Source organism: Ornithodoros turicata, chromosome 1 (genome assembly GCF_037126465.1).
Source record: "Ornithodoros turicata isolate Travis chromosome 1, ASM3712646v1, whole genome shotgun sequence".
Lineage (NCBI taxonomy): Eukaryota > Metazoa > Arthropoda > Arachnida > Ixodida > Argasidae > Ornithodoros > Ornithodoros turicata.
This window is the reverse complement of record NC_088201.1, coordinates 3,790,683-3,807,375: the sequence shown is the minus strand read 5'-3', so window position 1 is coordinate 3,807,375 and position 16,693 is coordinate 3,790,683. Positions and strand designations below refer to the sequence as shown.

At 47.1% G+C, this 16,693-nt stretch overlaps 1 protein-coding gene across 2 annotated transcripts in view; it reads left to right on the top strand.

Annotated features, from left to right (window-relative positions):
* The window catches only part of LOC135377314 (uncharacterized), a 54,865-nt gene that overhangs the window by 25,041 nt on the left and 13,131 nt on the right, over window positions 1–16,693 (top strand). For both annotated transcript variants that reach the window (XM_064609654.1, XM_064609653.1), the window contains exons 3-4: window positions 13,863–13,969; window positions 15,287–15,573. In XM_064609654.1, the coding sequence (XP_064465724.1) occupies window positions 13,863–13,969; window positions 15,287–15,573 (394 nt within the window). The remainder of the gene's footprint in view (window positions 1–13,862; window positions 13,970–15,286; window positions 15,574–16,693) is intronic.

The window sequence follows — 16,693 nt, the reverse complement described above, 5'->3', positions numbered from 1 at the left end:
TCTAGAGGCCGACCCGCATAGGACGTTTTCTTGACGCAAGAACGCCGAGCACCCGGCATGTTCACATTCAAGCTCCACGGACAATAGCCGTCCAGCGGCAAGCGCAGAAAGCGACGTGTCCGTCTTGACCAATCACGTGCCTGTCCAGAGACGACCATGTGCACAGCCAGGCACGGGACAGCCGCTCAGCTGTGTTGGCATGGACCGATATGGACGGTGTGGACGCAAGTCTTGTCATCATGGGACCTAGCTTTATGGGGGAGGGATTTACGGAAGTGACACGAAAAGACAGATTTCTATCTTTGCTCCCAGATGTACGAGAGGCAAAATGGTGATCGCTTGCCCGTCTTGATCACACTTCTTGAGCGCTTCAGCGAATCAACCTGAGCCACCGTCATACAAGGTGGCCTATATTTCGAGAGGAGGGGGAGGAGGAGGAGGAGGAGGAGGAGGAGGAGGAGGAGGAGGAGGAGGGGGGGGGGCATACTTCGAGACATCACTGGTCGGAGAGCTCAAACAGTGGACGGACACTGTCAGGCACGTGCTGGCCATGTCACGTCGAGACTGGGAGGTACCCGGGTTCGAATCCCGGTGCCGGCTGTGTTGTCTGGGGTTTTTCCTGGGTTTTCCTCAGCCGCTTTCAGACATATGTCGGCACAGTTCCCTTAGAAGTCGGCCCAGGACGCACATTCCCCCAGGGCGTGAGTCGTGACGTTGCCCACATACGTGAGGCCGACAACGGCAAGCCCTATCACCTCTACCACCACCACCACCACCACTGCCAGGCACTTAATGCCAAAATAGAAGGCATGCGTCTAATATTCGTGGAAAATCTGAACATCTGTTCCGGTACCTGGAGGATGGGACGGCAGTCCTCTAGGCCCTGATCAAGCCGCTCCATTGCCGACTCGCTTCGACTCTGCCATTGGAATTCAACAGTAGACACTATACTCTGCCGCACGGAAAGGCAGGCTTTGTTAAAATTTACAAAAGGTTTATAAATGTTCGACGAATGCGCCTGTGCGTCGAAGTAGTATGTGGCTGCTAGACATGCAGCATCGACGGTGTGCGTTATTATGCCGCAAACAAATCAACACAATCAACCACGGACTTCTGCCGACCAACTTCGGAACCAAATGGATTTCAAGCTCGCGGTATTCCCCACGATCATTTACACGAACTGAACGCAGTTGTGAAATGTCTCACTCGAAAACGAAGGTAGAATCATAAAAACGATTTTCGAAATTTGAAAAAGTCTGGCTCCCACCGAACGTCGATGGAAGTACTTTTTCTTCCTTTCTCTGCTCGGCCGACGTCACCGTGAATTAGTCGTAGCCAGACTTGTACGTATTTGGAGTATTGTATTTAAAATACTGTATTTTAAATACAATTTGCGGTATTTTGGTACTCTACTCAATACTTTGTTTTGTGTATTTGTACTCTATTTAAAATACATTTTATGGTATTTTCTACTCAATACTCTAATTACATATTTTGGATCTCCCTCTGAAACTTTCTGTGTCTCGTCTTTCCATTATCTTGCTTGTTCAGTGGAAATTTCGCGACTCCATCGGACTTGACCTGGACATTGGCCCTTCTTGGAAGTCTCCATTTAGAGATCCTATCCCGTGTGTCCTAATCCTTGGCCAGTGAGGGTTCTATTTATGTGTGCCCTGACGCGGTGACGCCGAATTCTGACCTCGCCGAGCAGGGACCTGCTAGAAGTTTGCTGTGTTACTGGTCACATATACTTAGTGGAGTCATGTGGTATCGCTTTGTCATCTTTTTGGGACTTGTGTTTAGAAGACTCCTATCACACAGCGGCGGCTAGCGTATATAGTGCGCGGGGTTTAGGTGATTCATGTCACATAGCGGCGACTTGCCGCATTGACCAGTGACTTTTTGCGTTCAAGGATAAATAGTATCTTAATTGTATTTCAAATACTTTTTGAAGTATTTTGTACTCTATTTTAATTACTTTAATTTTCATGTTTTTATACTCTATCTTAATTCCATTCTAACGTTAGTATTTATTATCTTATCTTAGTATTTATTATCTTATCTTAAATACATTTTTGAGTATCTTATACATGTCTGGTCGTACCATTCCTGCGCTGTTTCCTGACTCTCACGAAAGCAGATGACCTTTGTTTCTTTCTATCTGTGTCTGAGTGATCTGATCCCGAATCTTCCTCCATTGGTTTGCTCCGGGAATGTAAGGCATCGGCTACGACCGGCGTGGTATACTACTTGTCCGCTCCATGCAGGGTGACGTAACGCGTTGGCCTTCGGAAGGGGAAGTTTTTTTTTTTTAGACTCCTCGTCTCCACATTCCTGTTTCGGTTTGATTGCTCGTTTATTTGAGGCATAATTCGTCATACGAGAAAGAAACAAAGTTGATGGCAGGTATACTGTGGATGCTATGCACCAGCTACGATGTGCAGCAAATTTTTCACCGATCGTTTCGAAGTATCCCTTTAACGGATGAAAAACAACTTGATTTTATGATGATTGGGGAGCTCCATCGCCAGGGGGCGATAACCCATTGCTGAACCGATGAAAGTATTGCGTGATTTGCGAGCGAGCGAAAGATGAATCTGGGAATTCATCGAGCTGTGACTGTTTCCATACACGCAGGTTGTGGGACGTATCCTCGACTGACTCTCGCGTTTCCACCCGGTGGACAGAAGGGATGTTTCGCTTAAATATAGAATTGCGCTTGTCCCATCCTACAGTTTGCAATACAAATGTTTCGACAATACAAAACAACAACCGAACAATTCAAAACAACGTTGCGTGTTTCCTGCTTGATGACAGCAAACTGTACTACAGTCAACCCTCGATTTATGAACACCCTCGGTTCCCCGAAAAATCGTTCATAAATCGAGGGATTCATAAATCGAAAATTCAGTTAACTGAGTACTATCGAGCAAATGGAGCAGTATTTCCGAGCTGGGATTGTGTTTATAATGCCATATATTGTGTAATTTTGCTTTTGACCATGCCTTCTGCTGTATCAACCTTACAAAGAACAGACGTTAGCGCATTCACACTCTGTTTATTATGCAATACTAAATTGTTTAATTTTGCTTTGGACCATGCCTTCCGCTGTGTCAATCTTGGAAAGAAGAGATGTCACCACGTTCGCACTGGACTGGTCTCGGATTTCCTCCGGGATTTTTAATCTCCGTTTATTAATCTCCGGGTGACAGCGACCACCTTATTCATCAACTGAGGTCAGGAACACTCGGTAGCACCTTGTGCGACCCCGGAAAACCCGTTTGTTGTTCCGATTTCGAGGGGTTAAGAACCGAGAGTGCAATACCTGGAAAACGTTTTGTCCGTTCAGGCGTCATTCATAGGACCACGGAATTATCCCTTTGAAGGTTTCTGTTGACCTCGGAACGATCCGTTCATAAATTGAGGGCAAAAACGCTGGGCAACTCCTAGTTGGTTCCCAGAAATTCCGTTCATTATTCGAATATCGAGGTTCATAAAACGAGGGAAAAATGAATGGAAAAAGTTTGGTTCCCCGCGCTCGTGTTCATAAAACGAGGGAATTCATAAATCGAAGGTTCATAAATCGAGGGTTGACTGTATACGTACTATACAAACTGCTGTACGTCGAACGTCAGTTCCCTGGGCGACGGTTCGCCGGGTAGTCGCAAGCCGCCCTGACGGCATTGCAAATTTCAGGGCTTGGAAAGCGATAGGCCTAGCTCAGAGCGGTTGTATTGCCAACTGTAGGATAGGACAAACGAAAGCTTGCCCACATCACATTTCAAAAATAGTACTGCTCTCGCCCTAAAAACGATGAGCAGGATCAACTAGTGCTAGTGCTCGGAGCGGTTGCAGAACGAGGGTGGCATGCCTATGCCTTCAAAACGACCTTTCCCCTTGTGTTCCGTTCCCTTTCTCGGATGCACGTTTGCAAGCACTGAAGTTATGCCATTCTTGCTAGAAAGTTGTTAACAGTTTCACCCGGGAGTTAGCAACCTCGACTATGTTGACACAAGTCCACGCAGACGAAAATGCTGCCTCACCCGTCATCAGCAACTGTCTTTCGAGGAACTGTTTCACCTCACTTCCAACACAGTCGACCAACAGTCGAATAAAATTCAAATTCAAATTCAAAGAACAAGAAGGTTTATAAATGTTTCGATGAATGCGCCTGTGCGTGGAAGTAGTATGTGGCTGCTAGACATGCAGCGTCGATGGTGTTCGTTGTGACATGCCGCAAACAAATCAACAAAATCGACCACGGCCTTCTACCGACCAACTTCGGAACCAAATGGATTTTGAGCTTGCTGTATTCCAACAATCATTTACACGAACTGAACACAGTTGTGAAATATCTCACTCGAAAATGAAGGTAGAATCATAAAAACGACTTTCGAAGGACATAATGGATGTTTCGCTTAAGTATAGATTGCGCTTGTCCCATCCTACAGTTTGCAATGCAAGTGTTTCGACAATACAAAACAAGAACCCAACAATTCGAAAAATGTGTCGTGTTTCCTGTTTGGTGACAATAAACTGTTTCGTGGTCCCCCGATTAAAAATCGCGCGCCGGACAATGTCAACAGCGAACGTAAACTAACTTGAACAAAAAATGTAAAGAGCGAACTTGGACTAACCTGAATGACTTCTATAACCCTCGAAAAAAGAAATCCGACGTCCGCTCTGCGAAATGTGCTCCGGCTGCTGCTATCACGTCAGAGTCCTCCGAGGATCTTTCCTTTCAAACTTTTTTTCCCAAAATTTCCGTTTTTTTTTCTTTTTTTTTTTTCTGGGGCTTTGCATCTCTAATCAAGACACCTTCCTTGTCCCAGCAAACTGTGGCCATGCCCTTTCCCGCTGATCGTTGGCCTCAGAGAACCCAGGTGGCTCCATTTCATAGTCTGTGGCAGAGCTTCCGGTCTGTGGTTTTGATTCAGGATCATATAGTGCTGCAACCATGTTTCGTCAACTGAAGCACGTCGCTCAAGAAAAGTGTCACCACAAGGCTCAAAATGCTGCGAAATCAACATGGAGTCATCCATTCGGCGTTGTATTCTTATCGGCATTCAAACATTTCGGCTCTGCTCTCTGGGGCTTTCCGGCAGACATTCCAGACGAATGTCTGTACTGTTCATCCTGAAGTCGGCCCAGGAAGCACGCTAACCCCCCATTCCTTCCTGCTGTTCATCTGGCCACGTACGTCTGTACGCCGTTCATAGCTACAGTTGTTTCGCGGCGCAAATACGGAACATTTCGGCACGCCACTTGACTGACAGCTTCCGCAATACGATGCGTTCTCTAGATACGCCTACCATTTTCCGCAGGACAGTGGCGAATTCTGTCGGGACCTCGGCGAAACGGTTTAGTTGTGATCACGACCTACTAGATTATAATGACAATGTCATAATCGGCAACCCCCATGAGGAGCCCGTCCGCACAATCCGCTAGGGGCGCTACTCATCGGCACGCGAGATCTGCATCGCGATTGGACGATGGAAATTTGAATTCTGAACGCGCAGAAGCGTACGCACGACTACCGTAGCAGACGACAGCAATAGCTCCTATGAAAACGCGTAGAATGATGATGGTAATCAACCTCAGAATGAAACATCTTCCGTGGAATATCCGCCGCTTGTACAGAAATACTAAGGTAAGCTGAAGTACAAAGTATCGTAGAAGTTGATGAAGCAATAACGGGGACGATGAGTTGCGCCACCGCTAACTTCCAAGTACGGCGCAGGGGAGGGGGTGCCATGACATGGTCGTTATAATCTAGTAGGTCGTGGTTGTGATTCGTCGTCTGCCATTCGTGTCCACATGGTATCGGGTTGCATATTTTTGCGGTGAGAGCTGCAACATTTTGGGAACTTATGGAGCAGAAGACTTTTTGATAAAGATGGTAGTAGGCATGTTCGTGCAGCAGTTGCAAAGCAAAGTACAGCAAGGGGGATGAGTTTTTTTTTTTTTTTTTTCTGTTTCCGCGCAAACTACTGAACCCACAGCAGAAGGAGAAGTCCAGTGTTTACTCGCTGCTCGGGCACAGAACACCGGAAATAACCTCGTTCCAGCCTGTGATGACGGATGAGTACCCCCGTAGAATGTTGCATCCCGGACGCTCCCATGAACATCAGGTTATGCCCAATTAACCCTTTGCTTGATGACAATACACCCCCCCCCCCCTTAATTATGTGACTCGTCGAATCGGTGAACAATGCAACCCTTTATGAGTTATGACCAACGGAGACGGCACGCACATGATTTTAGTTGACGCCATGATTGACAACCAGTTACTACTTAGTAGTATACGAGGGGTGTTCAAGTCAAACCGGACTTTTCATTTTTCGCAAAAGTAAAATGAACTTACAGGCGAGAAATTAGTTTTATTTTTCGACGTAATTAATCTCCAGCTGCACTAATGCACTTGTCCCAGCGTTTGACGAGGGCTTGGATGCCAGCAGCGTAGAAATCCTTACCGGCGCGTAGCAGCCATGATCGGACCGCATTCTTGACCTCGTAGTCGCAGCTGAAGTGGCGGCCCCCAAGGAACGCCTTCAGTGGCCCGAAGAGATGGAAATCGCTGGGGACGAGGTCTGGACTGTAAGGGGGATGTGGTTGCAACTCCCAGCCAAGTTCCTGTAAGGTGCGTGTCGTGAGAAGCGCGGTATGCGGGCGTGCATTGTCCTGTAGGAGGAGGACTCCTTTGGTGATGAGGCCCGGCCGCTTTTGCTTTAGCGCCTTATGCACATCCCTGAGAACCTGGCAGTAATATGCACTATTGATGGTGGTACTACTGGGCAGAAAATCAACATGAACAACGCCAGCCTTGTCGCAGAAAACCGTGGCCATGACCTTACCCGCAGACGGGGTGCTTCGGAACTTCTTGGGAGCTGGCGAGCCCGGATGCTTCCACTGTTTTGATGCGCGTTTAGACTCGGGAGTGGAATGGTGCACCCACGTTTCATCGCACGTGATGATCCGATCAAGGGACGGCTGTCCCTCAGTGTCGAAACGGTACCTTAGCTCTTGGGAGATTTCCAGTCTTCTCCGCCGGTCAAACACGGAGAGCTGCCTCGGGACCCAGCGGGCACTAACTTTCTGAAACTGGAGGTGTTCATGAATGATAGTGTTCAAAGTTCCCACAGAAAGGTCCGTCTTTCGAGCCAGTTCGAGACATGTTATCCGTCGGTCCTTGAGGATCAGGCGCTCCACAAGTTGGATGTTCTCAGGAACTCTGACACTGGGCTCTGAGCCGCCGGATCGTCCTCCACTGATGTACGGCCGTCTCGGAACCGTTTGCACCACTCAAACGCTTTGCTGCGGCTAAGTGTATCGTGGCCATGCTGAGCCTGAAGTGAATTTCTGATGAATTTACGCCTTCATTCACGAGAAACTTCATGACAATTCGCTTTTCGATGTGGGCGCTCACCTCGTTGTCGGCCATCTTGTCCAGCACGTGCCTTCCGTTTTGCACAAACTTTGGACCACCACGTGGTGAACGCGGAGGCCTGTCGCGTGTGAAAATGACAAAAAAGAAGTAGCGCGAGCCATTTGTACACTCAGGAGACATCCCAAATTGTCACCATCAGGCGTCAGCCATAGTACAGTTAGACGTTAGACATCCTCCTAGCCCTGGCCGATCTCCCTTGTGGTTAATGGCCATTCTACGTGGGACGAAGAAGACATTCCGGTTTGACTTGAACACCCATCGTAGTAATAGTTGTAGTAGTAGCAGCAGCCATGTCCTATCCCTTTTGAGTCAGGATGGGCTATGCTGGACTTCTGGTAGAAGGATCGCCATAGCCTCTGGGACTAATAAAATACACTACTTTGCCAGTTAGCCGAGAGGTGGCGCCAGCTGTTTCTGAAAAGGCGGATTGATTTAGCGGAGCTTCGTCGATCTGCATAAAATGTGGACATAATTAACAATTTCGAGTGTTGACACCGTTGGAGGTATCCCTTTATCTCCCGGCATCTTCTGTATCAAAATCCCCCCCGCCCTGAAAGTTGAAACGCCACCTCTTCAAGGTGTCTTCTTCTACATGAACAGGAGCTTGATGACAGCCCGGATTTCAACCTTCGAAAATTTCACGCTTGTAGTGGACATGGTTCTCTGGGTAGACCGAGCAAAACTGATCGTATTTCTGGAAGTGCGGGTCGGGCCGAGAACTTTTCGGCGCGCCCACGTATATCTTCCACACGAGGCGCACTGCATTGCTGTCGACGATGTTGCCTCAGACAAACTGGCACCATATTCAATATCGTGCGATCACGGATGCGGCGTTGTCATGACAACGAAGCACGGCGATCCGGAACGCGCCCTCTATGCAAGAGGTGGTCCTGGACCGAACTCCTTGCAGTGTCGCGCGTTCCATATATTCTGCAGATACGCCCCAATGCGTTCCACCGATAATAGTAAGTTCTAGTGCATCGTACACTGTAAACTGGAAAAACACCCTTATGTTGGTGTAAATGGCTTGTCCTATAACTGACACCTCTTTTTACATCATATGGTTTGGAACACCCTTTTTAGAGGGTGTATTCTGTGTACAACACCCTTTGAAAGGGTGCTTTTCCTTGAAAATGCCTTCTTTTGCACCCTTTAAACACCCTTTTAGGGGGTGTAAGATTGTTAAACACCCTCCTAAAAGGGCGTATAAAGGGTGCAAAAGACGGTGAAACTCCGCACCGGGCTTTTCCCTGGGTTTTCCGGGCAGACTTTCCAGACGGGTGTCGGCCCAGGACGCTTACTAAACCCCCCTTCCTTCCTGCTGTCTTCTCTCCATCTGTTTACGTCCGTACGCCACTCATAGCCATAGTTGCCAGCCATAGTTAGCCATAGTTGCCGCTAACACGGAATTTAAAAAAGAAAAACTTTTCCGTGAACTCGGTACAGTCGAACCTCATTAATCTGACATCGTCGCGTCCATTTTGCTCGAACCACTCCCTCCTCATGTAAATTGCTTATCCGACAATGACCGATAATTCTTGCATAGATAGCGCCGAATACGTGTATTCTACCCTCGATATTACGAGCCCGGTCTTAGGATGTCTCGCGATATGCTCTTTGTGGCACACCGGCAATGCAGGCAAACCACATTGTTGTCAGCTTGCTGCTACGGGATCGTGTTTCAAAAGTGTAAAATTAACTTGTTGGACACTACGTGATAAATTTCACAGTCAGTGGCCTTAGCTTTTTCCTGTGCATGACCACCTGCACACACCATGTTAGACCAGAAAGCGGTCAGCCTTATTGCTACGTAAAAACACCATTTGCAGTGTTACTCGAAGCGTGTAAAAAGTGAAGGGACGGGTGTAAACGCATAAAAGCACCCTTTTTGATACAGCACATGGTGTAATAAAGAGTGTATTTTCTCATACACATTTTTAGCACCCTTTTTGCGGCTTTTGGTTAACTTTGTGGAGTTAAAAAAGGTGTATTTGCTTAAAAACACATTTTTTTTTTACCCAGAAAAGGTGTTTTTGAATTTACGGTGTGCCCTTGGTCACATGCTGCAGTCATTTCTAGTTGAGCATGCAATAGTATCATTGGAAAAACTACAGCTTGAAAATGTAACTATAAGCATACACTTCCATCGGATATGTCTTCCGCAAATAAACTACGATGTCAAACGAGGAAAATTAACCGAGGCAGGCTACAAACATGGACGACACAAACAAGTCTTGAGAGTTGGACTTGCGTGTTTGTGTATTCCGTGTTTTGTAGCCTGACTCGGTTAATTTTCCTCGTTTACATTAGATGTTTCCGCGCCTTCGTAACTCGGGAGAGAGTCCAGCTGGCGTGGTGACGTATAAGGGCGGATTTACCTCTGCGGGAACGCGGTCGTATTAATGAGGTTTGACTGTATACCTTTGAAGAGTATTCAGATATCGAACTAATATTGAAAAATTATAGAAGAATACGATGATCAAAATATGTGGAGTATAAAGTTTGTAACTAATTTTGCTACCGATGAGCGTTCACTCATTCCTCTAATGAACGGTACACTCTTAGAAATGAACTTCACCACATAGCACGCTCCTAGCCAACCATCACCCCGAATGACAACGTTCTCGCTTTAGATTTGTTGAAAACGGGAGGAGGAGTCTATTTTGTGCCCATTATGCACGGCACAAAATAGGCTCCTCCTCCCGTTTTCAACAAATCTAAGGCGAGAACGTTGTCATTCGGGGTGATGGTTGGCTAGGAGCGTGCTATGTGGTGAAGTTCATTTTTAAGAGTGTACGTAATATAGACTAAAATGTCAATTATGCAGATTGTAGATTCACAGAAAGCATACTGTGGCATGCTGCTCCACTAAAATGTGTCGTCTTATTTGCGTCGCTTGTGAATCCCGCGCCTGTCATATAATTTCCAAGCAATAGAAACGATCAAACCACAGTATCGAAGTTATATACGAAAAATCTAAATAAATTAGGTATGCCGATGATGCCCCATGTTAAACTAGACGGCGGCTCAGGCAATGACCGTGTAAAAACTGGTCAAAACGATCGTCGTATTCACGGTGGCGTGAACTGCAGAACATTGCAGACGGCTGTTTTGCCTAAGTCCGCTCCCATTCGATCAAACGTCGACGTGACGTTTTTCATGGTCTTGTGCAAGTGCAATGCTGAACGCTCTCTACATCCGGCGTCTGCTATTACGGTATATTTTGGTGCAAATTTCTCCGACTACTCGGTTGTTCTGAAAATTTTCATTGTTCTTTATCTATAGCACTCGAGAAGAAAGTTTCAGTGAAATGTGATCTGTGCGAGACTGTCTCTTTAGTGGGAATAGTGCAATCCCCGTTAATTCGAACTCGAAGGGGGACCGAAGATTCGTTCGAATAAATCGGAGTTCAAACTGAAGGGTGTTGCTCTGAATGTGCTGGCAGCGCATATACGAGGGTGGTTCCATAAGTTTCCGGCCCGAGGTAGAAAATGCGCGCGAATTTGAAAATGCGATTAAGGACGCGTGGCGCCATCTGCTGGAGGGCCGGAGCACCACCCTCAACCCTCTCCATGCTTTTGTCGGTTGGAGAGCGGCATTTCAAACAGCCAGGGTGCACTCTTCAGTTAAAATGGAAAAAATCGAGTACCGCGCTGTGATAAAATTTTTGACAAAAGAGGGACTTTCGCCTAAAGAAATTAAAGCGCGACTGGACAACGTGTACAGGGAAGCCTCTCCGTCGTACACAACGGTAAAAGACTGGGCTAAGCATTTTCGACTGGGGCGAGAGTCCATTGAAGATGATCCTCGCGATTGTCGTCCAGTGGAAGTGGTGACACAAGAAAATTTGTCTGTTGTCGAGGAGGAAGTGCTGAGCGACAGGCGTCTGAAGGTGAAGGAAATCTCAGAAAGGCTGGGGCTTTCCAAAATAACCGTTTTTCACATCATCGGCGAGGGCCTTCACATGAAAAAGGTCAGTGCGAGATGGGTGCCACGACTTCTCTCGTCAGTTCAAAAGCAACAGCGCGTCGTCTGTGCCAAAGAGTTTTTGGAGCTCTATCAAGAGAACGAAGAAGAAATATTGAAGTCAATTGTCACAGGGGATGAGACTATGGTGCTCTGCTATGATCCCCTTTCGAAAAAGGAGTCGATGGAATAGCGCAAACCAGGAGAAGAACCCCCAAGAAAAGCCAAGGTCACACAGTCCACAAAGAAGATCATGGCAACAATATTTTGGGATTGTCACGGGATCCTCCTCATCGACTTCAAAGAGAGGAACACCACAGTGAATGCGACTTATTATGCTTCACTCCTGCACCGACTGCGAGACGCCATCAAGGAAAAGAGGCGAGGCAGGTTTGAGTCGAGGTGTCCGGTTCCTCCAGGACAATGCCCCTGTCCACACGGCTTCTGTTGCCAAGGTTGCACTGAAGGAGTGCGGCTTCGAAGAAATCCACCACTCACCCTACAGTCCAGACTTGGCACCGAGTGACTACTTCCTGTTCTCAAACTTGAAGAGGGATCTCAGAGGACGGAGATTTCAAAACGATAGTGAGGTGCAAGAGGCAGTTTTCCAGCATTTTGCGGACAAAACTTCGGACTATTTTTTCAAGGGTATAAGAATGCTGGTTGAAAGGTGTCAAAAGTGCACCGAAGTTAAGGGTGACTATGTCGAAAAGTGATACTTGTTTCGTCTCTATGACTATTGATGCCGGGTTTTACCCGAATTCTTGGAAAACTTGTTCGGGGGGGAACTATCGTGAAAAATCGGGTTTACTGTCACACTGTTTTAAAGGGATCAAGACCCTTCCGGTAGACAACAAAAAGGCGTGGATTGACGGCCCATGTTCTCACGGACTGCGGGATTCGCGATTTCAACATACTGATATAGAGTCGCGGCTGGAGAAACGAATGCAAGCGCGTATAACAGATTATTTTCTGTCCTGGGAATTCGTTCAGTGTATAGAGATAACTTGATGCGGCGAGATAAGTAATCGGACCGCGGCTATTGGACAGCGCTATACGTACGGGGCTGTCTGCTGTTCAATGGACGCGTTGCCATTATTTTTCTCGTCGCGTCAGTTTATCTCTACACTGAACGAACTTAGCCTCCCTGAGATGTTTTGGATGCTTGCCTTTAAATAAATATTTTGAAATGTGCCTCTTCTGTATGTGTTATTTCTGGCCTCGCATGACCGCGAACGTGCGGCAAGGCCTAGCGGGTCACACCGCGCTATACAGTGAACCCTCGTTATTATGACCATGGTCGTTCCCGAAAATTTTGGTCATAATGCGGAATTGTCATATTAACGGGGGGCATTTGCAGAGGTTTCACTGCATTGTTCCCCAGTAGTATGGTCGTAAAGCGCGTATGTCAGATTATCGGGGGTCATATTAACGAGGGTTCACTGTATACGAGCGCATCAAACCTTCGTTCAGAGCCGGACTCCCTTTATTCGAACAAATCTTGGGAGTTCGTACACACGGTGTTGCGCCGTACAGGGTCGCAACATCCTCTCCCCCACGGGATAGGGGTCGCTCTTGAACTGATATATATTTTGTGTTTACAGTGAAGCCTCGTTAATATGACCCCCGATAATCTGACATACGCGCTTTGCGACCATACTCCTGGGGAACAGTTTAGTTAAACCTCTGCAAATGCCCCCGTTAATATGACATGACCAAAATTTTCGGGAACGACCATGGTCATAATAACGAGAGTTCACTGTATCGATATATATCGATATACAGTGAACCCTCGTTAATATGACCCCCGCTAATCTGACATACGCGCTTTGCGACCATACTCCTGGGGAACAGTTTAGTGAAACCTCTGCAAATGCCACCCCCCGTTAATATGACAATTCCGCATTATGACCAAAATTTTCGGGAACGACCATGGTCATAATAACGAGGGTTCACGGTACTACAGTTAACAAACAAGCAATATAACAGTATACAGTGAACCCTCGTTAATATGACCCCCGCTAATCTGACATACGCGCTTTGCGACCATACTCCTGGGGAACAGTTTAGTGAAACCTCTGCAAATGCCCCCCCTCCCCGTTAATATGACAATTCCGCATTATGACCAAAATTTTCGGGAACGACCATGGTCATAATAACGAGGGTTCACTGTACTACAGTTAACAAACAATCAATATAGCAGTATACAGCGAACCCTCGTTATTATGACCATGGCCGTTCCCGAAAATTTTGGTCATAATGCGGAATTGTCGTATTAACGGTGGGGGGGGGGCATTTGCAGAGGCTTCACTAAATTGTTCCCCATGAGTATGGTCGTAAAGCGCGTATATGTCAGATTATCGGGGGTCATATTAACGAGCGTTCACTGTAATTCTTTCTAGTCCTTTGCAGTTCGAAAGAGGGTAAAGCGCTCTTTTCTTTCCTTCAGAAAAGCCACGGGTTGCTGTCCTTTCCACTGGGGGATCCACTCTGGGGTCCGTCTTCTGCGACTACAACGCTGTGTTACGCCAGTTTCGAGAAGTCATCGCGGAACAGGTATATACTCACTCACAAAGGTGCTCGTATAAAAGAAAGTACACTCATAAACTCAGAGCGTATTAAGCTTGACTTGGTAACTATACCGTACTTATGCGTGACAGCACTGTTGGAAGTAATTCTGTACCATTATCAGGGTCGTGAGCTTGCTGGTGATACTCTCGATGTGTGTTTTGAGCGTGTTCAAGGAGACAAGCACAAAAGGCCCCGAAATCTAATCAGTATAGATCTGTAACTTCGATCTGTATTTTCCCGATGTGGGCAACGAATGAAATGACCAAAATACTGTTGGTGCAGACGGCAATGTATCGAATTGTCACGTATAAGAACTTAAATAAAGTTCAAAAATGGGCGGTTTGGTACCTCATTCTAAAATTGAAACCCCTCCCCCCGTGCATTACCAGTACCACACCAGTACCACACCAGTACCACACCAGTACCACACCAGTACCACACCAGTACCACACCAGTACCACACCAGTACCACACCAGTACCACACCAGTACCACACCAGTACCACACCAGTACCACACCAGTGCCACACCAGTGCCTACTTGTGTCCTGTCCCTTTCGTTTCCCCTGCACTGGGAATTCTTATAGGGTTTATTCACATGACGTCATCCGTAGGTGATCGCCACTGTCGCTAGCAGGCAGATGCGCTGCAATCGGCCGCCATCTTGTAGGTACCATCCATGCCGTCACCCATATCGCACTCAACGTATATGTGGTGTTTCAAAGTTATTGTGCTGTGTGATTTGTAGCATATCTAAGTAATTTCCATGTTTTCGACGTTAATAGTCGTCCAAAAAGCATATGGCAGCGAACGAATGCGGGAACATAACTTCGAGGGACCTACAGCATGGCGGCGAGGCGACGCCAGTGATTAAACCCTCTAAAAGCGATAAAACCCCGGTGCAGGGGACACAAAGAGACAACACAGACGAAGCACTGACTGACAAACAACTTTAATGGCAGGGACACATCTTAAATACACCAACTGCACACCCGACCCCTAGGTGCAGTTGGTGTATTTAAGATGTGTCCCTGCCATTAAAGTTGTTTGTCAGTCAGTGCTTCGTCTGTGTTGTCTCTTTGTGTCCCCTGCACCGGGGTTTTATCGCTTTTAGATGTACCACCAAACAGCCCGGTTTTTATCGCTTATTAAACCCTATTGATTTTAGAATAAGAATTTAGCTCTGTTTATTAGTTCTGTTTGTGTTCACTTAGTGCTGCTCAACTGGCCTTTTATTGTTGCATGATATTAATTAAAAAAAAAAAAACTGCTTCCCATTTGACTGAGAAATACCATCGTTCCAGCTGCATGACTTGAAACGGGGTTCCTCGTTGCCAGACTTTCGTTTCGTCGAGGGCAACGGGTGCCCCATCACCACTCGCCAGGAGGCAGCTTTAACTGTGCTCGACGTCCTAGACCAGGGACGTAGCTTGTTTGTACTGCCGGGTGCAGCACCCACTGGGGAGTCTTCGACGCCATCGACCTCTAGCATAATCCCTACAAACATGTCCCAAAGACCACGACCTCACTTGCCCATTATGCCCTCGGAAGAGTGGGATGGCAAGCGGAAAAAATCTGTGCGCTTTAGCAGGTGAGCTGAGCTTTGACGTCACACCATAGTAGACATAAGATGGAATGTGCGATGACGGGAAATGTGAACACTTCGACGTCGGAGGAGCAACAGTTTGTATTACTTCGCAGATGCGGGTGACCTCTCCCAGCGCTGTTGCGCGCGACAACCTTATAGACCTCTACCCGCGAAACGTCGTCATGACGTTGGTAGACACACTGAAACCGAAACAAATCGGAAGGGGAGGGCTGGGTTCTACAAATGGACACCTGTTCGCGGCTTCCTATACACCTCTCCCTGTTTGTAAACAAATGACGTCATAGTGTTCGACAGCGCCACCAATTTGGTAGAGTTGAACTACGCTCGAAGTCCCGGTCTTGAGGGGATTACGATGGTCCCTGAAAGGGACGCGACCTTCGGTCCTACTTTTCTTTCAATAGGAGGCAGCGAACAAGTGCCCATTCGTTGAACCCAGCTCTCCCCTTCCGACTTGTTTCGGTTTCAGTCTGTCTACCAACGTCATGATGACGTTTCTCGGGTAGCGGTCTATTGAAAGAAAAGTAGGACCGAAGGTCGCGTCCCTTTCAGGGACCATCGTAATCCCCTCAAGACCGTGGCTTTCGGGCGCGACCTTGTTCGGCCATAGCTTCGAACGTAGTTCTACTCTACCAAATTGGTGGCGCCGTCGAACAGTATGACGTCATTTGTTTACAAACAGGGAGAGGTCTATGGCGGGGGCACACACAACCCTCGCATTTCCGACTTTTCGGTCCGGCACACGGAAGATAAAAACGTATTCGTCAAGGAAACCAACTTTCGGACGGTTTGCGTTACGGAAACAGTTTGGTTGGAACGCGGAGAAACCTGGGTGAAGACTTTACATAGAAAGCGGCAAAAAAAGTTATGTTTGTTTACGCTTCTTGAGTTTTATTTAGTGTTCTTCTAAAGTAAAAGTAGCTAAATAGACCTCTCCATGTTTGCAAACAAATGACTTCATAGTGTTCGACAGCGCCACCAATAGACGAGTTCAGTAAATTCCCAGTGCTCTTTGCGCACGCATTGCATCCTGGGTGTTTGCTGAGCGGGGGAACGAAGGATAATCCTTCACATTTCGCTTTCGCTTACCTTGACACATCGTGGA